Below are 24,389 nucleotides of genomic sequence, written 5' to 3' on the forward strand. Positions count from 1 at the left end.
AAGGTGAAGGCACCTAAGCGTTGTTTTCTCAACTAAATCCTTTTATTGTGAAGTTTTTTAAAGATTTTAGTAGGCTTACATTGACCCCCTAAAACTAATCCCCAAGTGGTCTATCGATTTGTTTAGGAACCCCTGGTGTTGGCGATATGTGGGCTTTGGTAGTTCATTCTCGAGTCCAATTTTTTTTTCGCAATCCTTATATGCAAAATACTGTACTTTTCTAACTATAGTTCAATGTAAAGTAGTGCGTTATATTTGGTCATATTGACTTTCGTGAGTTGTCAATTTTTGTAATACTCCGTTGCAGTGTTCGAATAAAAAACTTCTGAACTACGTTAAGAATGTGAAATACGTAAGCATACGTCAGTTGTCCAATGTTAATAGCAATTGCGGTCTAGCATCAGTTTGAACGTTGTGACCAACGTTACTAACAACAAGGTGTAACTTTACATTGTAACTGCCGTGTAATTGACAACTGTTAAAATGTTTATATAATGAAAACTTGTTAAAACCTTCCATATATTAATATGTATCGATATATCTTTTTTCAAAGAAATCAAAAATTCTACAATAAGCTTGAATATCTTGAAATTGAATGTGCAATTCAGGTATAAATGTCTTTTCGGGAATCTTTGCAGAAATGTATTAAACAAAGAACGAAATTTCACCACGCGCATATATAGGACCGGCACAATTTCACATGAAAAAGGGGCAGTGGCGTACAAGAAATCAGCTGAAAAAAAACGAATGGAATGAAAGCACTTTTTTACTAAACAAAAAAAAAACTTGCTGCCAAAGTAGATTTTATTCTCGATGCTCAACAAATGCCCTTAATTTTCGGCGATGATCTGATCCGATTTGAATGCCTTCTAGATGATTCGAAAAAGTGTCGGTTATCCGGTAGAGGGCGCTCTTGGTTTCGGCTTTAAGACTTTTAAGTTCTCGCAACTGGGAAAGCACCGCCTCCGAGGACGAGGTCATCGGTAGTTTGTTGTACTTTTCAAGAATCTTAAGTTCAATAAATCGTACTTTAAATGTGTTTGATTGACAAGGCATGTCCCCGGCAAAAAGCCGGGCAACTTTTACCAACATTTTCGTAAATAGATAAATATTGCCGACATAAACCAGAATAAAAAAAAGCCTTGCGTGAAAACAACAATTAAAGCAGTTTTGTTTCTCTTATCTACTCCATTGCAAATTAAAAAAATTACTAATTTTTATTAATTATCTTTAACTATTAGCCACACTTAGTACTTGCCAATTTAATATAGTAGAAACACAAAGATAAACTAGAAACAATTAATAAATTGTAGAGGTGGAATAGCATGCAGTTGAATATACTTTCGAACTAAGTGTTGCCGGCGGATAATTAATATATATGACCACTGTTTGAGTAAATTGTGGTTTATTCACCCTATTCGGACATGAACTATTTTTTCGGTGGTAGTTGAACTAAGGTTATTTTTAACCGACTTCGCAACCTTGTTTTAAAGTCCAGTCAAACGGAAAGTACTGAACACCTTAAAACCGCGCAACTTCATAAACTTTCCACAGGAACAAAGCGAAAAATACTGAAAACAACTTACGCTGTCCATATCGATTAGCGCAGCCAAGACCTCGTGCAATCTTCTCTGAACAACACCGTAGTCGTCTTCGGTGTAAGAGGCTTTAACTATGAACGACACACAACGAATCGACCACTTGCAAATCAGATGGTTGGACAGCAAGTTGGCCGTCGCTCTATCCGGCATCTAAGTGAACAAAGCAAATTTACTGGGATTCAGGTCTGGGGATGTCCGGTAATAGAGGATCGTAGTGAAGTATTACATTCCGGACCAGTACAAGGGTGATGCAGCAATGGCAAAAACTGCAGCGTCAATACAATAATGTTGAGCAAAGGTTGAGTAAGGGTGTGCTTGTCAACGTTCTTTTTTCGCGTAGAACCAAATATTAAACATAAGTATAACGGTAAAATTTTGGCGACCTTATTCTCTTGACTGATTTTTTGTTTTTGTAAGCTTAAGAAAACAAAAACTTAAGAAAAAATAAAGAAATAAAAAAAAAACTTAAGAAAATAAAAATCAGCATTTCTAATTTAGGATTTACTTAATATGGGATCTACCTTCTTTTAAGCATTACAAAAACCTGTCTCAGAAGCAATAAAAATAGGGTACCGGTATCAAAAATTAAAAAAAAGTTCAAGTAAACTAACAAAAAAATCAGTAAAATAAACAGCAAATTTTGACCAAATCACCGAAAAAAAAAACGAATCACTGTTTCGATTCACACAAAAGTTTTACAAAAATTACACCGGTTATATTTTATTCACAGGGTGGCTTGTACTAGACTTAATTACCGTTTTAAAGAAGAACGAAATCGCTCCGACGTGTTTTAAACGCGAGACGATCTTTTCCATCACTTGGTTGACCTGACTTCTGAAGTCCTGAGGTTTAGTCTGTGAAGACTAAAGAATACAAATTGTCTTTATATAGTGCCACCCAGACTTGGACAACTAGATAAATCTAGTTTCCTAATTCAATGAATTAGAGCAAAATGCAGCTAATTCTAATTCTAATCTAATTAGTGAATTGCTTGTGCGCTCTAATTCTAATTCTAATCTAATTTGGATTTTACCAAAATATGCTACTTTGTCCAACGGCATTTTTAGTCTCTCAGTTCAAAAACAGAATTTCAATCAAAACTCTTTGGTTGGAACGACTTGTGTGTAATTTTTACAGTCTAAAAAGTATAAAACGTATAACACACACATTTTTACCATTCACGTTCTTATAAGAAGAAATTGCGATTAAATTAAATTGGTCGTAAAAAATAAATGTGATTCTAGTTCAAATTCCAGTTGAAATTTGATTTTTTAGGAATTCGCTAATTCTAATTCTACTCTAATTTGAGAAAACTCAAAATGATCTAATTCTAATTCTAATCTAATTTAGAAAAACTCAAATGCTCTAATTTTAATTCTAATCTAATCTTAAAAAGCTAAAATAAATCTAGTTGTCCAAGTCTGGACTGCCACCTGATAACCTTATTTAGAATTACACAAATACGACCATTTACAAAGATCTGCAAAAAAGTATCCTAAAAAATATTGAGTTGGAATCACCCCATGAAACGAAATAAGAGATGTTTAGCTGAGAAGTATTGTGATTACCAGTGCGATTCAATTCGGTAAAATCAATTAATTTATTTTACAGTAATGTAGTTTTTTTGCCATTGTTTCGGTGATAAATTTGCAACTTTGAATCATTTTTTTATTGTTTTTTAGTGTTAAATTTCAACAGTCATTTTTAAAAACACAAAAGGCTTCCGTCGACGTCTGCATAAACCCAACTGCTTTAACAAGTATTTTTATGATTTTACGTGACAAACTAAATTACTTACCTCCATATTCATTGAGGCACCGCCGAGAGAATTAACCATTGGTGAATTATACCCAAGGCCCTGGAGTAAAAAACAACTTTAACAAAACAAGATAGGAAAAAGCAGGGATAAAGCAAGTTAATTAAACTACATTGGTGACTCGATGTTCCGCCTATTTTACTACTCTTTAAAACGAAAATAATCCCATTTAGGGTTTAGCACACCTTTTGTAATTGGCGCGTCCACAATTTCGGGGTAGGCACTGTTATGGTTGAGCCGTGCCTAAAAGTGGAGTTGGGTGTGTTGGCACCAATTGTTGTAGCATCAAGTGCTGAAACCTGAAAAAATATCAACATGTTGATAACGTCGTCAGACTTCAAAAACCGTATATACACAAACACTGTTGAAACAGGAATAAATACTTAATACTTATGCCCTGTCTGGCCAACCTAATAAAAGAGTAATACTAATTTACGGAATAATGAATGGTCGGAACACTCACTAATTTAAGTGTTACCCCGTTAAAATAATTATTAAACCAACGCACAATATTTGAGTTAGGGTGGGGGTTAGCGTTTGGGTGAAGGTGGGTCAAGTGTTATTATATTTAATAATAATACAGTGAGCGTTCCGACCATTCCGACCATTCATCATTCCGTAAATTAGTGTTACCCTAATAAAAGCACACAGTTGCCAAACATAATCATAAAATAAATTCGAAGACATTGGAAAAGACTCGAAAACTGGATCACTTAAGGTATTTTGAATATAATTTAAACAAAACAGTATACATTCCATGGTCAACAAACACAAAAAGGCTAAGTCATCTTCCTACACATAACGTAAGCTGCTCATTAAGACGTTTTTTGAAAACATAGGCTGTCTCAAAGAATTTTTAATAGGTTATTAAATTCAAAGATTCAAATACTTTGTGGGAACACTAACTTAGCAATGTCCATGGAGACTAATTAAATAAATTATAGGAAAGCTAAGTTAAAAAGTCCAGGCAGAGACTTTAAAAACGCAGCAATATAGTTGTTCTTGGATTTTTATTTTATTATAGAACTTCTTTCTGGTCAGGAATGATTATAAAGCTAAATGATTCCGCTCGGTCTAACTTTAAGAGTAGGCCTGGTAATGAAGAACTAGACGACAAATGGTTTGATAAACCTTCATAAATGCTTCGGCTGTACTTTGATATTTCAGTCATTTAACTGCTTAAATCGCTTTTTCGACTATTTTCCACTTACATCGAAGTAGGACATATTGTTGCTTCCATCTGTGGCATCCGACCGAATGGGACGACGTCTAAGCGTGGAAACGGAAAGAAAAGGTGACTGACCATCTGAAAAAATAATTTAATGGGTTAACCCAGTGGCTCCGAAACTGGGCGCAAGACTTTGACAGGGCCGCTTTGAGCATATGAAAGTTATTCCGTTTTTTTGCGGTTCTTCTCTTTCGAGTATAAAGTGTTAAAGCACAATAAACACGAGGAAGGTCTGTTCAAGGCAGTACTTCTCAGCCTTTTATCGATAGTGGCACCTTTCAGGAATAATGCGGCACCCGTACAAGATTTTTCCGTAGGTAATTCACTAAAATAACAAACAATAAACGGACTTGGAAGAAACACACAACAACTCTACATAACGTACGAAGTTTTAATTGGATTTATTTCACTCAAATCTTACAAAAAGTTATAAGAGTTGAGCAAAAATCAGATTCTTAAAGATTCTCAAATGCTCTTGGAACCCTTGAGCATTAAAAATGGCACCCGGTTCCGGTTGACAACAACTGGCTTTAAGGTTCAATATTTAATGTTTTTTTTTTTAGTTTCTACAGGCATAATAAGTAAAAAAATCGCTGTTATTCTTACCAGAAAGCACGCTAGATTGAGAGGAAGAAGAAGACTTAGACGACCTCTGCGATTGACGGCGAAGATTGTTTTCAAAGTAACCTGTCAAAAAAATGATTTAGTACATTTTACAAGATGTCCATTGTGCAATTCTTCTCAAAACATACAATACAGCAGTGATCGGCAAATTGTGGGCCTTTTAACCATGTTTAGAGGACTGCGAATTATTTATTATCAATTTAGTTTTGTCATGCAGTTGTAGGCCGCGTGACTGATAGCCGTACATTTGTTGTTCTAAAAAAGTGTGTGTGGCATAAGTTTGTGACGTCATTTTAAAAACTTGCGTGCCCCAAGCCCTAACAAAATCCCTGGGCCTGGTCTCCCCTGTTTTTGTAGTGGATTTACGTAAAATAGGCCTTGAATTGCTCTGGAAAGAATATTTTGGGCCGCAACAAAACAGTTTGCCGACCACTGCATTACAGTGAAGTTGGGATTTTCAATACTTGGTATTTTATCATTTCAATTGCAATAACCAAAATTAATACATTTTGCCAAAAATTCGGAACATTTGCCGCCATAGTCAGAAATTGTACATAATTCTTTTTACAATTTGCCTAAATTCTACTAGCAAAAGGGCTCATTTAAATTAAATAAGGCCAATACACTAGGTTGACAACAAGTACAATATGTTTCGCCTATAGTTCAGCCAGGTTATTTTTTTTTCTAAATTACCCAACCCCAGTTTTAAAATACCAGCATTTTTGAGACAGTGATCCGATAAGTTGCTAGTGAGTTGAGTGATTCGAGCCAAGGTCTCATCTGCAACGATGTTCCACATTAGGCAGCGATTGGTCACCCCTTCACGCTCCAATGAAAACAACTGTTTTCGTGTCGAGCCACAATGACAAGAGATGAAGCACAGGAACTGAAATGCTAGATGCTGAAAAAGAATAAAGAGCATTTTGTTAAAGCCACAGTAAGTTAAACATTGTCCTACATCTAAATATAGGGTTTGTGTTGATGTAGATTTTTAAAGAGGGTTCTGCAACCTATGGGTAGGCAATGTAGATCACCCGACAAAGGATCTTTTTTCACAACCTGGACACCAGGCTATCCTTAAATTTTTAGGCTATTTTAACTACACGCAAAAAAGCACATTTAAAAACCAAGTCCATCAGTGTTTTGAGGAAATCTTTGCAGTCTAAAGGCACTATTTACACTGTAAAATACCGTAGAGCAAGGGTTTTACAGTTGATCCCGCTCAGCAATGTACATCATCGGGTCAAACACCTGATTACAAAGCGCGCAGAGGCTATTCCCCCGTATATTTTTTCTATTTTAAGTAGGTAAATGCAGAAGTTTTCTGCGCTTTGCGGCATACTCTTTTAACATCTGGCAGATACTATTAGAATAATAACTCCTATGCTTGGGCAGTGTTTCTCAACTTTTTTATTGGCGACCAAAATACTAAACCTAAGTACAACAGCACAACTTGGGTTTCTTCACATAACATTTTGTAAGTGAACAAAACATGAGATTTAAAAAAAAACGAGCTAAAATTTAATTAATAAAATCCATGTGTTCGAATTTATTTCATAATGTTCCTAATTTTTGGAGAAGTCTTGCTTGGTACTAGGGATGTTCAAAGTAGAATATCGAATCCAAATCTGTCGTTTATTTCGGGTAATTGCAACCGATATAATTTAATGTTTTACCGCCGATGGTTGCGTCTAAATGTACATACGCGAGTGGCAAGTTTCGATAAAGGCCTGTTGCTGTGGCGACACATTTAATAATAGTGCTTGCTTTAAATGTAGCGATGTAGTGCAGTGTCAGCATTTTTTCGGGCGACCAATTACGCGTCTCGCAATAACCTTCGTCCAATATTTAAGTGTCAATCAAGCGTTATTGGGCGAGCGACTAAAGTGTAATGCCAGGTGCGTAGTTTGCAATTTCCCTAAATGTGTTAAGTTGCAAAAGTAATATTACATTGTACAACGTGCTGGCCGTCAACAAAATGCGCTATAGGGTTACTTAAGGTCAACTTTAGGCCAATATTCAGCGAGATTTGTTATATTAATAGCCACTTGTATTCATTGCCGTACATTATTTGACTGGATAACAGATGATGTTAGTCAAAAAAGAAGCACTAAGACCCAACAATGTTTTAAAAAACAAGACCGAATTGCTAAAGAGTTTATTGTGCAGTGAAAGCGTTGTATTGTACTTATTGGCTTTTGGTATAGTATAAAGTTTTTAACAACCTAGACCTGTATTACAGTCTACGCAACTGCTTCAAGTAGGGCATATTACGATTAATAGACAGGGATAGGCTAAACAGAGCATTTAACATTAGAACTCACGTTATTCTAAATAAAACCTTATTAACGTTAAAAGTAACAACACAAAGATGGTGAAGTGAGTAAACAATTTGTAAAACTAATTTCCTTTTTTCACGGTATCTCAATGGGTCTGTGCAAAACAAGAAACAGTAAGGTATTAACAAATTCAGGTTAAACAAATCTGAACCCTTATAACATATTTAAATAGGGTCTTTATAATAATGATTTACAAACAAATGAGTCACCTGAACAAGCTCTGGATTGCACTTTCCCAAGTTAGCTGTATACAACATACCAGCATCTTCAGGAAAATTAGAGATTTCCATAAATCTATAATGCTAGGATTAAAAAATATAAGTTTTAAGGTGAATATGACCACAGGAGTGACAGGACCTATTGTGAAATTAAAACACATTTATTAATTTAACCTTAACCTCTTTTCAGGAACATTTAACCGAAATCTATTAAACAAATAGATTACCAAATAGCTAATTTCAGAAAAAACAGACTGAATTTAGTAAAAACTACTTCATGCAAAATTTTATAACATACCAAACCCAATTAACAGCATTATAAAAGAAATAACTCCAATGCAAGCACAAACACATTTATTTACAAAGCACATTTATTATTCAGTGTCTAAATTTTAAAACATATATTTTTTTTCTTCTTCAGCGTTTAACATTTAAGTGGTCTAAAGTTGGGCACCAGAAAAGATTTTTTTAATTTTACCTTGGGTATTTTGTAATTGAAGATATTCCAACAGTTGTCGTGCAGCAGCACTATTAACATGCCAACCAGAAGCAGGCTCCAAATGATATATGGAAGCTCCAGAAGGTTAAAGACACTAATGATGGGGTTTTGACTGGAAAATAAATCAAAAGTTGCAAGAGTTTACAATGCTATTTGCCTTGTTTGCTACAAGGAAATATTGTTTAAACCGTTTTAAAAAATTGCAAAAAAATTAATTATTGCAATAGTATGCATGCATTTTAGCGAAGTTTAAAAGTACAAGTATCAGAACTTTTTACAGCCTGGTGTAAAAAAAGTTATTAGAGAAACAACAGAAGTAACACCGAAAAAATACTTTTTAAAAAACACACATTTTTACCAACTTTAAGCACTCTTTAACCTACCAGGTTTGAAGACCAATCAATCTGGCAAAAATCTCATTAGGAAGAAAACCCAGAAAATAGTAGGTTATTAGATAATAATAAAGAAGCCTTGAACATTTCTGAATGAGCTTTATAGGAACACAGCTATTGTTAGACTTTGTGATCCTCTCTGGCTAAAAACATGGATGGTTTTTATACATATGCCACTTTGGTATTGAATTGCAAGCAACTACTAACCAGTAAACTGAATAAAGGGTTTATTTGTAAAGTGTAAAACTGGTTCAGTTCATTAGTGACAAAATTCAAAATTCCAACAAACTTTCCAAAGCCAATAAGCAGCATCCAATGTTCATTAAGACACCTGGAAATATTGTCGTAAGCTGTAGTAGTTTTTTGCAAAACTTGAATAACAAACAAGGGTTTAAAATTTTTTTAACTCTAAATATCAATAATAAAAGCCTTTAGGCATAGATAGATAGATAGTTTATTGTTTGGGAAGCAGGTTCCTAGGGAGCAGCGAAAGACCGTTAGGTCATCAAAGTCAGCCGCTCCCATACCAAATATGCAAATCAAACTGAACCCATAATAGTATGATTTTCCCTAAAAGACTTTGGAATTAACCATCAAACTTATCCGAAAAAATAGTTTTGGACTTATAGATTGCTAAAATTAAAAAAACAATCTGCAACTGAGAAATAAGTTCAGATGAAGTACCAAATGTATCTACTTTTATTTGTCAAATTATATAAAATTATATTAGTTTTTTTAGTAAATATCACTGTCGGGCAATACATCAAGCAAAAATAGTGTCTATTACAGTGGTTCTCAACCTGGTGCTGCAACAATCTATTTTTTGTCATTTTTAGCGCTCAAGGGTGCCAAAAGATATTTCAAATTCTTTTGATAAATTTTTGCTCTATTGGTAATCTTTTCTGAGTTTTTATTTAACCTTGTTGCTCAGTTAATGTGCTGTTTCAATTTCCTTTTATGGTGACAACCACTTGACAAAAATACGACCAAGAGTGCCACAAACTATTTATAATTTCTGTAGGGTGTCGCAAGCAGAAACGGTTGAGAACCACTGGTCTATTAGAAAATGGATTAATTATTTCAACTTGAAACTTTTTCAAAATTCTAAATTTACCTGAAACCAGGCTGCTTTGGGCAATCCATAACCGGGGATGAGTACTGACTTGGTACAAACACTGAGGCAATTATGCAAATCAGAACAGCCAACGAGCCGTGTAAGAAAACTTGAAGAAGCTGCCTTGGTTTGCACATGTGGTTGATCATGTCAAAATAGGAAGTTGCAAACTTTGGAGTGACTAAATAAACCAACATTTATTATACTGACATTGTATCACAAGTTGCATGCATAGGCGCCGAACGTGGGTGTGCAGAGCGTGTTTAGACGCCATGGAGTTTGACCAGTATCAATCAATGTGCAAAATTAATTCCTGTATCACAGTTTTAACTTAGCCTCTTTTAGCCTAAAGGCGCTGTAAGAAAGTTGTCAAAGGCGAAATGGTTTGTTTCAGTCATAGCATGCAACAGCGCAAAAGCTGCTATGTAAGAGCTCACATTTTGTAATTAATAATCAACTTTGCACTGGTTAGAAAATAACACCACGAAATTTTAAAAGTGTGGCACCTATGGTTGCCTGATGTAAGTTTAACAATATTGGTGTAAAGCCTGTTTGAACAATTTATAAAATTTTGCTTATACTGTACAATTGTTTGCAAAATTAAAAAAAAAAAAACTTTATATTCACCTTCACTTGTAAGTAACTAAACAAAGTGTATTTTTAATAATATTGTGTATGCCACAGATTTTATATCATTGGTGTAAAGCTTCTACTAATAATTTATCATATTTCTGTTATAACATCTAATTATTTGAAGAGAGAATAAAGACTTTCACACTCGGTTTACAGTAAGTATTAAAAGACAGCAAACCTAAATTAGTTAAATTAGTACGGTTTCTAATTGTATGTTACCTGCATAATGATGGACAAACAGTTTACTATACACTACGCCAATGCATCCCAATCCGAAGAAAAGTTCCCAAGTATACAAAGAGAAAAGGGTCCAGAAATAATCTAAAAAAATAGAAAACAAAAGTCAAATGCAACATTTTGTATTTATTTTAATAAACTGGAAAAAACATTCCAGCCTTGAAAAATGAAATTTCTAAAAAAAATGTAGGAAAATATCTATAAATATTGCAAAACAATATTATGAATCCTATGGAATGGATTACTAACCAATCAGTAAGATTTCAGAAACAATTAAAATTGGGCATTACTCTACATATATACAACATAGAGAGCTAAGAAGTGGGCGCTCTTTTACTTATGTACATGAAAATTAATAAAAAAAAAACTTTCTTCAAATGCCGCATACCTCAACGCATATTGTTTGGGGTTAGCGTTTGGTTGAGGGTGGGTCAAGTTATTATTAATAATAAACATAATATTACTTGACCCACCCTCACCCAAACGCTAACCCAAACAATATGCGTTGTGGTATGCAGTATTATTTTGTTTTTTGCATTACTTTTCACGTACATAAGAAAAAGAGCCCCGAGAAGTGCAACATACTGTGACTGGGGATGCGGTTAAACTACCAAGGTTAGCTTGGCCGCAAGTCTGACTAAAGCAGTAATTATCAAACGGTGTGCCGCGGCGCACAATTATGCCTCAAGATATTGTCAAGTGTGTCCAGAACTTTTTGTAATTTTTGATAAGTTATTTGTATTCCCAATAGGCATATGCGCAAGCATTTTAGACTAAAATATGCACTTTACATTATAAACAAATAATATTGAGGCAGCTACATATAGTTTTTTGTGTGTTGAGGGCGATTGTAAAATTACACTATTGTTGTTCTGCACCCACAAATGCCCAATAGTCTATGAATAAATAAATCTAATAAAGAACGGAAGAACTAAAAATGTTAGCATGTTAAAAAAACACTAGTTACACCTGGTATACAACACTTATGAGAAAATTCCTTTCCAAATTGTTGAAAATAAATAAGGTTTCAGTGACTTAGATGTAACAATTTATTACCACTGTACCGTAAAAGTTCAGATAGTGATTCAGCGGATTAAAAGTCCAAAGAAACAGAAATGCTGAAACGCAAATAAGACCGTTTTGGAAACTTTCCAAGGAAGCAGCGAATTCCCTTCGCGGGAGTTCCTGCAACGAAATAAAACGCATTAAAAGTGTGAAGTAGTGCTTCGGTTGTCACATTGTTGCACCGAACCTTTTTCACGAACCAATGTTCCGGCATGTCGTTTTATTTGCTTTTCCGGTTGGTTAAAGTCATTTTATAATCCTCTTAGACAAGGTAAATACAACGAAACGAACTCTCAAACTTCTGGAAAATACCGCGTTGCTCCTCAGTGCCTTATAACCACTCATGCACATCGCCGCGCTAAAGTTTCTAGACAGCACTTGTTAAAAAATTAAAACATTTAGAACACTATATACTGATCTGTTCATAAGTTTAATGGTGAAAATAACGGCCCAAATAGACGTTAAAAGCGACATGCTTTATTTTCAAACGTTTTCGGCAATTTTCGGCATTCACTGATGATGGCATTAGAAATTGCCGAAACGTTTGAAAATAAAGCATGTCGCTTTTAACGTCTATTTGGGCCGTAATTTTCACCATTAAACTTATAAAACATTTACCTCTATAAATGGCTCGGCTTCAATGAAATAAACTTGATATCACAATAAACAAACCATGATGCTTTATTCGTCACTAAAAGTAGTAGGCCTAGCCTACTTGCCAGTAGTATAAAAAATATTTTTGTTTTGATGTATTATGATTATGAATTTGTATTTTAAATTATTCTATTAAAGTAACTTTTGGGGATAACCGATATTCAGGGCAAAACTTGGCCGATTTTATAATCTTTAATAAGTTTAATATTTAGTGTTTTTTGTGACAACTCGGCAAATCGACTGTAAAATAGGGAAACTCCCAAATGAAAAATGTGCACAGTGCACTGCAGATAAGGCTGGTCGACTGTGTTTTAAGTTTATATCTGCATAGCTTAAATTTAATGGTGAAATATTTTAATGGTAAAGATAAAAGTAAGTGGTGAAAGATTTTACAGATTAGCCGGCTTTATAACCCACCTAGTCTGCAGCGTAACACGTACAAAAATGTAAGATTAATACCTCCGATGTTGTATTGACTCAAGGCAAAAAGTTGACTTAAGTCACTGTGTTAAAATTACTGACTTAGTCGTTTCGGTTTTGGCCTAAAGTTGTAAATTGACTTGGTCTAAGTTTTTTTATGAAAAACTTGACTTGAAATTAAGTCATTGAGCCAAATGATTTGGCTTGTAATAAAGGGTTTTTATAACCTTTATTTACAAAATGGCTTATAGGCGATTCTTATTTTTTGCGTGTAAAATATTTAGCTTGCTGTTGGCGTAGTTGGGTTGCTTATAATCAGATTTTTAATTGTTCAACGTTTTATTTTTATATTGACTTAAGAATCGCATTGCTGTAGCTTTACGTTTGTGTGGTGCGTCAATCGCAAGGATACACTTGACCCTTTAACGACCCACTAAATCCTCCCCCTCCCCCCCCCCAAAAAAAAAAAAACATTAACCGCTGCGTTTGATCGCTACCGATACTACTACTGGGCATCGGGTATCGGCCCGACATGATATTATCGGATATCGTTGATAACGGTGCTTGTTTTTCTTTCGGTTTTTTCAAACTCAATGGCATTTTTGTCTAAACATAAACTTGAACAAAAATGCGTCAAAAATACAATAAAAACTGTGAAAATATTCCAAATCTAGTATGCGAAAGTGGATAGAACGCCATCGGGATAAGCTATTTACAGAGAATAAAATCGTGCAAGACACCACGATAAGAGGTGGCGGGCTTAATCTATATTAAGAAAAACACGACGAGACACATAAGCGCTTTGATAAGTGTTAAATCCAATCCACCGACCCTGCCTTGGTTTGTTTACGCGTGTGCGATAATAGCTGTTGACTGGTTGCGTATTGCCTTTGTCCGTCTTGCTGGGACAACGCCAGATCCTGTTTTCATTGCTATACCGCGCGCGGGTCTCAGTTGATACCCGATACCTAGAAAGGCCTCCAAGTTATCTGTGCCTAGCCATAGCGACCTGATCTATGCCATTTCAAAACACTGCAGGTATATAACACGCCGGGTCCCGCCACTGCGGAATAGTAAAGAGCGTTGGTGTTGTGTATTGCGGGCAAAGCAGAGCAAAAATTTACCGTGGAAAGCCATTATGTGTTAAGTTATTTCAGACAGATTACGCAGTTTACAAATTGGTATAGACTTATAGGTAGTAAGAATATCAAAGCCTACAATATAGGAAAATGTAGCATTTTGAACATATCGCTTTACTTATTTTGATATTCGAAACGTTAAATATATTATCTATTTTATATGGCCTTTGATTGTTTACTACGTCTAACTAAATCCACCAGCCATTATTATGCTCCAAATATAGACTTATAGCGCCCGAATAGTGGTAATTTATGTTACATTGGCGGTTACGAGGTACCAATTTTCGTTACAACGCGCATCGGAATCTTATATAGTTTAGGAATTCAATAGATTGGCTTTCTTACTTCACCCACCCCCTTCAAAATTGAAAAAAACTGATTCTTGTAGGTTAGAAAGATTATAACTTAAACAGCAAACTTTGTCATGATGCAGTATATGCTGAAACAGTCTGTCGACTGCGTGTAGTCGTGTATACAGTTGTTTGCGTTAACATTCTGGCTGGAGTCTATTAGTTGTTCAGTATAGTTACACATTATTTTAATGGTAAATATATACCATTGTAGCCTTAACGAAAAAACTGAACCCTAATTCCCAGCGGTTTTTAATTTATGGTCAAGTACGCGTACGATAGTGCGCAGCAGCCGCTAAATGATAAGGCCAGCAAATATTTAAACCTCTACTTTGAACGATACTATTCCTTAAAACTGAAACAAGATCAACATTTATCGCGTAGAAACCGAAAATATAATAACGGCGAATTGTTGCCTTCAAATTTTACATTGAAACTGTCAGAACATCAACACCTTAAGGTGAACATTATAATCAGTCAATCGGTATTTCTTGGTTCAGCGGGATAAATGTAAATACGAGTTTGGCCACTGTGTTTCGCTCCAAGTAAAACCCTTTGTCGAGAGGTTGCATTGAACTGTCGTAACAACAATAACCCGTCGCTTACTGTTCAACTTAAACAACCCGCAATTCGACAAACACGAAACGATCCATTGAAATCGACAATGTTTACTTTGGCCAGACTCTATCGAACAGGTTGATAGCTGAGAACCACACCCTTAAACTGTGTCAATTTCAATCGCTTCAACCATGGTTACTTCTGCCTTGAACGCCCGCGCTGGCAAACACAAGCCGTTCAGCCTCGGCTCGGAGTTCAGTTACCAGTTCACGGCCGACCGAACTTTTAGTAGGCTTGGACGAAGACCGGAAACATCGCCGGCACGACTTCTAGCCAAGTCGCGACGCAGCAGTAGACGTGAGTTTTCGACATGTTTTATTCTATTTTCTTGCAATCTATATGATCCAATAATTTTGTTATCAAATTGCAAAGGTGTAGACCAGTGGTTTGCCACATTTTGACGTACGCCACCCTTCAAAAAAGATAAGCATATAGAGGCAACATTAGTGCTAATACTGTGAACGTCATCGTTACAATAAAGAGAAGGGATTTTTAAGCTATATGCCGCGTGCCTGGAGAGATTTCCAAAGTGTGCCGCGGATTCATGTAATTTTGAAAAATAACTGATTTTGTTACAAAGTGGCATTCCGTAAGTCAGTCATTAAGTAGTTTGAAATAAGTTCGTTAAATAGTAAAGAACATTTGGTCCCAATTGGAGTCATTGTGGTCTTTTTCGTGTAGGGGCGAGAATATATTTTCATATTTTACAAATTCAGTTTGCCATTTTAAATAATCAATAATGTTTTATATACATTTTTGTTGCCAGGTGACATGGGCCTACCTAATCGTACCAATATCACAACAAAAAATTCCTCTATTTTCCAGGTGGCCTACAGCTATCTCCAGAAGATGTTATCGCTTTAGCGCAGTCGCCTACGTCCGACGTGATCCAACATTCATTCGGCACTTCGCTACTCATGCTACAGCAGGGGGGTTTCCGAAAAGTGAAACCGGACAAGTTCCTGGACCTAGACCGGTTGTCACGGCAACCGGCCTCCCCGGCCATGTCCATCCGAAGCGACCTGCCCACGCCCAGGCTGGCCAAGCAGATCGCGGCCCGGGTCCATAGAAAGCAAGAATCAAGGTTAGCTCTAGATTAGTATTTGAGGTGTTTTATTGCAGGGCTTCCCAATCTGGGGGTCGCTTAACGAGTTTAAGGCAGGGCTGCGTAGTCGGTTAAAAATAACCCGAGTCCGACTCCGGCCAAAAAAATACACCCGAGTCCGAGTCCCGAATCCGACTCCGGCCAAATGTAAGATTTGGTCGAGTCCCGAGTCCAGCTCCGACTCTACAGCCTGTATTTTACCCATTTACGCAACTAAATTAAGGTGGATTTTCAGCAATCCACTCGTATTGGTGTCATAATTGATCCACCTACATTACATGGTTTAAAAATATTTCACCATTTGCTATTACACTTTTACAACTTACATTTTGCCGCCTTAACAATTTTAAAATTTGATACTGCGCATGCGCACGTCGGACTCGGGACTCGGGTAGTTTTACGCGGTCTTACTCGAGTCCCGAGTCCGACTCCAACTCCGCAGCCCTGGTTTAAGGTGTCGCGAATAAGTGCGTATAATTTTAAGTTTTACATCTATGAAATTCAATGAACACATGCTCACACATATGTGTGTTTACAACTGTGATCTAGCATTTTTGAAGCTGCTTTCTGACCACGATTACGGCTTACGTATCATTAGTACGCCGAAAGCCATTGCAGACTCACCGAATCTGTCAATCAATGATGTAAGCAGGGTTGACCGGGGGTCGTGAGTTCGAACCTCACTGCAGGCTAGTTGTTTTTTCTATCCTGCCCTGCTTGCATCATTGTTCGACAGATTCGTTGAAACTATAAAACTGTTGTTATTTCTGCTTGATATGCTAATGGCAAACTTAATAAAAAACAACCACCTTATAAAATGCACCTTACTTTAACAAATACGTGCCAAAGCAGACAACAAAGAATGTTATGTTTTAAACTGGTAAGCCTATTGAGTTGCGGGTTTTAATAAATTGCAGGTCACATACTGAACAAATTGGAAGGCCGTGTTTAACTTTCATGTAAAATACAACGGTGCTCCTCTAAATTTCTCACAGCAACACTGGCCTGTAAGTATAGTGGTCAAAATCAGGGCTGCGGAATCGGGACTCTAGCAAGAATACATAAAACTACCGAGTCCCGATTCCGACGTGCGCATGCGTAGTAACAAGTTCGTTATCGATATAAAGCCGCACACATCGCAATTTCAAGGTGGTTGGTCTTGACTGAAACGTCTCAATCAAATTCCTTGTTCAATGCCATGAAGTGCTTGGGTCGTACAAATATCGCTATATGGAAATGAGAAAGGACATATTTTCATTTACTATGGTCCGGCTGTGCAAAGCAAGGATTTCGATTGATAGAATTATAGCCTTATATCGTTTTGTAGTATTTTCCACGGAATTCAACATTATTCAACAATGTTTTTTGTTTTGTTTGTAGCCCAACCTGACATTTATTTTCCTAGAAAAGCGGCAGCAGCCACCCAAACAACTGCATCGTCGGCTGGAAGCAGAAGATCCAGAGGCATGTCCAGAAAATCAAGCTCAGCATCTATTGTGGTAAGTTACGGTCTCAGACTTATATTTAAAAATGGTGTGAACAAGTATTTGAGTATAGTGCACAGTGCAAAATAGGCGCGGATCTAGGATTTTTGTTTATTGGGGGCATGAGAATTTTGTGACATGACGTCACAAATTTACGTCATCAAAAGCAACCTTAAGAATACCAAACAGTGGGTTTGTTTTGTTAAAGTTTTAGGTTGGATAGGTGTTAGTTTCAATACAAAAGCAACATACAAAGATATTACCAATTTGCGCAAAGCGACAAATGCCATTATATCGTTCATGTTGCTCAAACTCCCATTTTCGAGGGTGAGATGAGACGCACAAAATCTTAGGCAAAAACGATTTTATCCATATGGGCTAAGACATGCTAGAACAAGGCGCGAAAAAAATTAGCATTTACTTGGTTAACACAGGCAAATACCTTTTCCCTGGAATTCTAAAAAGTCAAATATTTTTTTACCATAAATGCATTTACGTATGTTAATTTTATACATCGTGCACCAAAAACCGAAGTCTATAGATCAGGTCATCATTTATTATTTTCGTCGCATTTTTTCCATCGTTTACCTTCTAACCTCACTGTTTGAACTTCGAGCTAAGAGATAATGACGTTTAATCCATTTGTGAATCAATATTATAGCTTCCCGGTGGCGATTGGGCAACGACAAACGACCCTTCGACGCAGACGATGTACATTCATCCCGACTCGATGGTCGACAGATGCATTCGATGTTCCGAGTTTCCTGATATTCAGATCGAAGGAAGGTGAAACGTCTTAACTTTGTGTTAAAGACCTAATAAATTCCAAATTATTTCTCATATTGCACGTGTTATAATCGAGAAAGGCTACTTTCAAAGTTACATTTTCAAACGATAGTGACTTGACCAGCAGCATTAATGGCCTCTTCAAAGTAGGATCATAAATTAGTCGATTGATCTATACGAGTCGAATAGTCTTAATGACCGAGTTCCCTAAATCTTATATTGGTCTTTTAATTCGATAGGCTATTTAAACACAATTATGTCTATAAGGTTTACGCGGTGTTTATTTAGGGCAAGTTATTCAGAAGGGCTCCGTTTTTTAGTTTTTTTTTTCTGAGGTTGCGAGTGCCTTTTAAGACAGGAATATATAGACGCTCCTATGTATTATAAAAATAAACAAGTATAAAAAAATGCTTCTAAGGGTTCAAATGAACATCCATTTTTTTGTACAAAATTAAGATATTCATAAACGCTCTCATGTACTGTTACGTCATACACGATTTCGATAAGCTTTCATGATTATACTATGAGTTTTGTGTTTTTTCAGGTCTTTAAGTCGGATTCTCACCAACCCAAACACGTTGATGGCGCGGAAGCATTGTGAAATTCTCGGGCCCGAATCCTGCCCGGATTGCATCAGAACTCGCTCACAGCGTGCGCATCAACGACACTGCATGTGAGACTTTGTGATAAGCCTAAAACATACTAACTTTCTGCCCTCAAATAGCAAGGCTATATAGTAAAGTATTACGTTAGATTTTAACGATGTTGGTGACTTAAGCTTTCATGGTGCCGCCTCACACTTGGTTTGTTTTTCAAGATTTTTTTTAAGTTAAAAATTTAAACAAGGATATGACGTTAAATATAAGGCCTTTGAAGATGAGTCCTAGAGCAGTGGTCGGCAACCGCCGGTCCGCGGACCGATGCTGGTCCGCGAGGTGTTCGTTACCGGTCCGTAGCCTACTTAAAGTTTTGATTTAAAGCCAAACCGTACGTAAAAACCGGAAAAAGGCTAGGAAAAGTCAAAAACTATTAAAGGTATTTTTATATCTAAATCACATTAACTTTCGTTCAAATATCATCCATGGTTGATTAGTATATGAAAAGCCAAAAATATCATGTTTTTTTATGCTCAACCGACTTAATTATTTTTTTATGTTCAGGCAGGAAAGTTTTTAAAAACAACGTATGCATTTTAATTAGTTTATTGAAAAAAGTTATAATAAATTTCCTTTACTGAGCATTTGTTGTTGTTGTTTTTTTAAGGCCGGTCCGCGACAAAATTTCAGCTTTAAACCGGTCCGCAGTGTAAAAAAGGTTGCCGACCCCTGGCCTAGAGCACGCTATATATTACATAATCAGGATAGTCCGATACCAAATGGAAGTCGGAACTCGTCCGATACTAGAGGGTAACGGTGCCATTCCGATACTAAATTTATAGGATAATTTCGACCACGATTTGCAATCTAACGCAGTGATTTCTTTCTTCAAATGTAAATTATTACAAAGTGTTGCCCTGGAAAACTAAATAAAATGCTTTGAATATTTTAAATTCTTCTAGTAATAATGTCATGTGGTATCGCATCATAAAGCTTTCTGACCTAAATATCAAGTGTGGTAATAAAATGTTTCATCGGACATCCCTATACTTAATAAAGGTCTGCACTCCGTGGGTGACAATATTAAAGCAAATCTGGATATTATAAGGATAAGGGGCTAGTGGTATTAAGGGGTGTGTTAAAGAACACAATTGTAGAGCGTTATTTAAGCATAACTAAGTACGGCAAAATCAGTCACCACTCAATAATTTACAAAATGAATTAAAAGCCTTTTACAATAGCACTGCCCAAAAACAGGTCTCCCGAGGGGAAAAAGACAGGATTCTATTGAATCAGGTAAGACTCCATAGGAAGCCAGTTACCCTATTCAAAAAAATAAATAGGGCAAAATCAGCCACCATTCAACAAGCCAAAGACTGTAATTAATTTTATAGTACTATTTTTTGTGTTCGCAGTGACACGAGCCCAGCGACTCCGAGCGACGTTTACAAGTTAGCTCTGATCCACGAGAGGGCGCCACACCTGTCGATGCGGCAAGTGCAGCGGAAGGTTTACGACGGAGAGATACTGGACCGCGTGTCGCTACCACTGAGAAGCAGAACAGCTCCGGGGGAGGTCAGGACAAGTCGGGAGACGACACAGCAGGTGATAAATATACGTTTACGAACGACCCCTGTTGAATGTTGCGCAAAGTTTTGTAAAAAGTGGATAGTCGCTTGTGGAAATCATGCAACTAATGTTAGGTTTAAATTTTAATCCTATGTTAATTTTAATACTCTTGAAAGAAGGGTGAGCTGTCAATAAATAGGGTTAGTGGGGACCAGATATTAATCAGTGGGGCTAGGTAGAGACCAGCTGTCAATCAATGCAAGTAGGGGTCAGCTGTCAATCAATACGTCTAGGAAGGCTCTGCTTTCAAGCCATATGGATAGGGAAGGGAAGCTGTCAATTAATTGGGATAGGTAGGGACCAGCTGTCATTCAATACAAATAGGGGTCAGCTGTCAATCAATACGTCTAGGAAGGCTCTGCTGTCAAGCCATATGGATAGGGAAGGGAAGCTGTCAATCAATTGGGATAGGTAGGGACCAGCTGTCATTCAATACAAATAGTGGTTAGCTGTCAATAAATGGCGTTAGAGAGGGCAAGCTGTTCGGTGCTCTAATGTACCGAAATCCGGATACGTCAATAGGCTTAACGGGATTTGTTAGGGAGACAAATTGTAACTCTCTATGTATTTTTTATTAAGCCACCAAAAACTAAATTCCTTACTATAAGACACTGTTTCTGTGAAAAACGTCCATATGACTGTTGTTTGGGAACGCACAGAAAATCAATGAAAAAATTTATTGTTGATGAAAGGTCCGCGATGTTTTATAGTCGGGCACTCTGAAAGGGAAATGTTTTAATAAAAAGTTAACGATATAAATAAATAGTTTAGTGTCAATTATATAAGAAGGGGTATTAACAGATTTTAGTTGCAAGTTAAAACTCTATCTCTTCGTCGCAGGAATTTCAACCCGAGATTTCGGTTTCCGTGAGGAAGCGTCGCGACGTCCGTTCCCGATCCTTCTCAAAACCTCCGGGAACCGGATCCTCATCCGTCGCCTTCGAAACGATCCCGGAGGCTTCGGAGTCGATCCTGGAGGAAGGAGCACAAAAAGAGGACGAGGAATCGGACTCGGAGGAGCTGCGTGCTCTCCAGAGCTCTTCCGAGAACGATTCAGACGACGAGTTGAGGCGAGTTGAGTACAGGAAGCGTGATCCTGAGAGACGACACCGAGTCAAACTCGTCCCGGGAACAGAAAAGAAGATTAGGGATGATATTTCTCCTCCTGTCAGTGAGAAGACGAAAGAGGAGCGGATGTCTCAGTTCAGAATTCCTCTCACTCGAAGGATAGCCAACATCCAGGACTTAGTTCCGACTCAAGGCCTTGCATCCGAAAAGTGCTCCAAGCCTCTTCTCTTTGACTCATTTACCTCCGACGTTGTTCCTTCTAAAGACTTCTTCTTTGACATTGGCGACCTGGCCGATCGCCTCCGGAAGACCGAGGTAGCCGAGCGAGCGACTCGCCTACGTCACAAAGAGGAGCTTGACGTAATCGCCAAGGCTCTGAGCGAGATGGAATCACGCAAAGCTGCCCTCCAGGCCGAAGCGAACGTTGAAACGGGATCAGTTGATTCGAGCGAGTCAAATCCTCACAGCACGGTCGAGTTCAACATGGACTACGAGCCCCCGGTTCTGTTTGAGAACAAGGGGCGCTATCTCGGCGTCAAGGCGCCCCAGGCCGGACACGTGGCCAGTGCGGGGCGTTAGTGCAGTTTTCATAGAAGCAAATAAAAGTTTGTGTACAACTGGGATCAGAATTCGCGCTTACCGGTACGAACAACGATAAAGGAAACGTTGCATAATAAGCCGAGAGACTGAACTAGGTTAACCTAAGCCAGTCGATTTTATTGAGAATTTTCGTGCATGCAAGGTAAAGTTAGAAATACTTAAACGGTGGTAAGGTTTGAACTTACAACCTTCAACCATATCTTAGAAATGATTGATTGATCAACCAGGGCGGATAAGGGGTCTGGGGCACGTAGCCATAGCCCCGTGAAGGTAACACCTGTCCAATCTAGGAAAAAAACTGTGTGGTGTTGATATGGTTACTTTGTATGACGTCACCAGGGCCGGAGTTACCAATAGGCTATAGGCAGGCTGAAGCCTCAACGTCCAGGGGCCTTGAAATTCGGTTTCAAGTTTGTAATTCTATGTTAACCACGTTGTAAACAGTCATTACTACGCGCAGTCTGCTGGAATCTTCTATGTAAAGTACCGCCCGTAGATTTCTCTGCAAAGAGAGAGATCTTTCTCAAGGCTCAAAAGCATCAACAATAAACTGAGATCGACAATGTCTCAAGAAAGGTTGTCCGCACTGAGCATTCTGTGCATTGAGAGTGACAAACTTAAACAGATAAATTTTGACGAACTTTTACATGATTTTGCTTTGACAAAAGCTAGAAAAAAAAATTTGTAGCTTAGTCTTACTCTATTTGATGGCTGTAACTATTTCTTATGAATTATTGTAACGGTTGTTTGGTCAAATAAATTAAAATTAAAAGCAAAACTGCCTTACATTTTTTTAAAACTAAATATTTATTCTTAGTGGAAAATGAAAAGAGCGAGGAGTTTAATGCACTTATATTTTTAGCATTAAGGAATGACATATGATATTGTTTGGAGAGAAGTTCTGAGCTCAAAAATAGGGAGGGGCCTCACAAATGGAATAACCTATGGCCTCTCATGGTCTTAATCCGGCACAGGACGACACGTTTAGATAGCACTTTCTGACGTAACAATGTGAGGTCATCGCTGAAAAAAGTGCCCCAGTTAGCACTTTTTTGACCCCTTGTGGCTGTCACTTAACCTATGCACTGAACACTTCGGCCATGAAAATAAGCCACCTAAGTTTTTCAAATACATGGCTTAAAATATCGACGACCATAGATGATTTTTATATTACCTATTCGGATCATATTCCTTGTTGGTGTTCGATATTACTTTAGTTTGGCATTGTATTTAGATCAGCTAAAAAACATTTTTTGTGATATGATGTGTAATAATGTTCGCTAATTTAATTTTTTGTTTGTAATATTAAAAAATCCTGAAAAAATTAGAAAAAGTTAATCATTGCGTCCAGTTTAAAATTGGCTTGCTAGATATAGGTTGCTCATGTACATACTAGTGCATCGGCGTATCTGGAAGCATAAGTTAACAATAGTGGCTGCCAAGAATATGTACAGTATATTTTTCGTCGTTATTTAAGAGTGTATTTCTCTTACAGACCAGATTCCTTAACCAACTCCTCATTACGTAATTGCCAAGGTGTATTCCATTAGGTGAATTTCATCGTACAAATAAAGTTTTTCTTTGAATTTGTGTTTACTTCGAACCAGGGATGAAACTGATCGGAAACAACAGGATGAAAGTTTTTCTTACCGACACGCAGTGTTGTAAACAAGTAATTTTGAAATGACTTGTTTAAGTCATTTGAAAAATACCAAGTGAATTCCCAATCGAAGTCATCGGTTGCCAAAGTCAAGTAGCAGTCAAGTCATTATGAGAGCAAGTCAATTTTAAGTCATGTCATTTACATAAAAGTAACCTGTTAAACTATTAAAATTGGTAAACTCGTCCGACTTATTATAAGCAACAATTTAACTAAAAAATAACACAAACGCAAAATACAGCACTAAAAGTGTTTACTGTGCAAAACTTAAGATAGGTTTCAATAAAAACTCTTAATTTAATCTCAAGTAATTTGGCAAAATGTTTTTAGTACAAGTCAACTTATTTGTCCAAAATACTGAAGTCAAGTCAAGTCATTTTGGTGAAAAGACTTAAGTCAAGTCATTTGAAAACTCTGACTTTTAGTCAGAGATCACGTCGCAAAGTAACTCTAGAACGGGACGTTTAAAAGAATTAACCTTAAACACTTGTGGTTCTCGTTCGATGCTGTGTAC

General features: G+C 37.0%; 2 protein-coding genes across 2 annotated transcripts; one reads left to right on the top strand and one right to left on the bottom strand.

Annotated features, from left to right (window-relative positions):
- Positions 1-627: 627 nt before the first annotated feature.
- On the bottom strand, positions 628-12,092 carry LOC146165020 (nucleoporin NDC1-like). Its single transcript, XM_083382274.1, has 16 exons — positions 11,954-12,092; positions 11,766-11,886; positions 10,684-10,785; positions 9,832-10,012; positions 8,925-9,048; positions 8,709-8,860; positions 8,305-8,437; positions 7,818-7,910; positions 5,984-6,170; positions 5,252-5,332; positions 4,629-4,723; positions 3,603-3,716; positions 3,400-3,459; positions 2,357-2,464; positions 1,587-1,751; positions 628-1,008 (listed from the first exon to the last, which is right to left on the bottom strand). The coding sequence occupies exons 1-16, from the start codon at positions 11,978-11,980 to the stop codon at positions 805-807; spliced, it is 1,947 nt and encodes a 648-aa protein (XP_083238400.1). The 5' UTR covers positions 11,981-12,092; the 3' UTR covers positions 628-804.
- Positions 12,093-13,909: 1,817 nt separating this feature from the next.
- On the top strand, positions 13,910-22,915 carry LOC146165021 (uncharacterized). Its single transcript, XM_083382119.1, has 7 exons — positions 13,910-15,244; positions 15,773-16,031; positions 17,458-17,551; positions 18,198-18,322; positions 18,867-18,995; positions 20,334-20,523; positions 21,388-22,915. Exons 1-7 carry the CDS (start codon positions 15,079-15,081, stop codon positions 22,192-22,194), a joined length of 1,770 nt encoding a protein of 589 aa, XP_083238245.1. The 5' UTR covers positions 13,910-15,078; the 3' UTR covers positions 22,195-22,915.
- Positions 22,916-24,389: the final 1,474 nt, after the last annotated feature.

The sequence above is a fragment of the Ascidiella aspersa genome, chromosome 2, assembly GCF_963924565.1.
Source record: "Ascidiella aspersa chromosome 2, kaAscAspe10.2, whole genome shotgun sequence".
NCBI lineage: Eukaryota > Metazoa > Chordata > Ascidiacea > Phlebobranchia > Ascidiidae > Ascidiella > Ascidiella aspersa.

What these genes read in the sequence shown, in the direction of transcription:
- LOC146165020 (XM_083382274.1), bottom strand. Translation starts at nt 11,980, where the DNA reads ATGCCGGAACATTGGTTCGTGAAAAAG. An exon ending in CCAAAGCAGCCTGGTTTCAG is followed by an intron (nt 9,049 to 9,831) that starts GTAAATTTAGAA and finishes CAATATTTCCAG; the next exon opens with GTGTCTTAATGAACATTGGA. An exon ending in ACAATATGTCCTACTTCGAT is followed by an intron (nt 3,717 to 4,628) that starts GTAAGTGGAAAA and finishes ATATTTTTTCAG; the next exon opens with GTTTCAGCACTTGATGCTAC.
- LOC146165021 (XM_083382119.1), top strand. Translation starts at nt 15,079, where the DNA reads ATGGTTACTTCTGCCTTGAACGCCCGCGCTGGCAAACACAAGCCGTTC. An exon ending in GTCGCGACGCAGCAGTAGAC is followed by an intron (nt 15,245 to 15,772) that starts GTGAGTTTTCGA and finishes TCTATTTTCCAG; the next exon opens with GTGGCCTACAGCTATCTCCA. An exon ending in CATAGAAAGCAAGAATCAAG is followed by an intron (nt 16,032 to 17,457) that starts GTTAGCTCTAGA and finishes TTATTTTCCTAG; the next exon opens with AAAAGCGGCAGCAGCCACCC.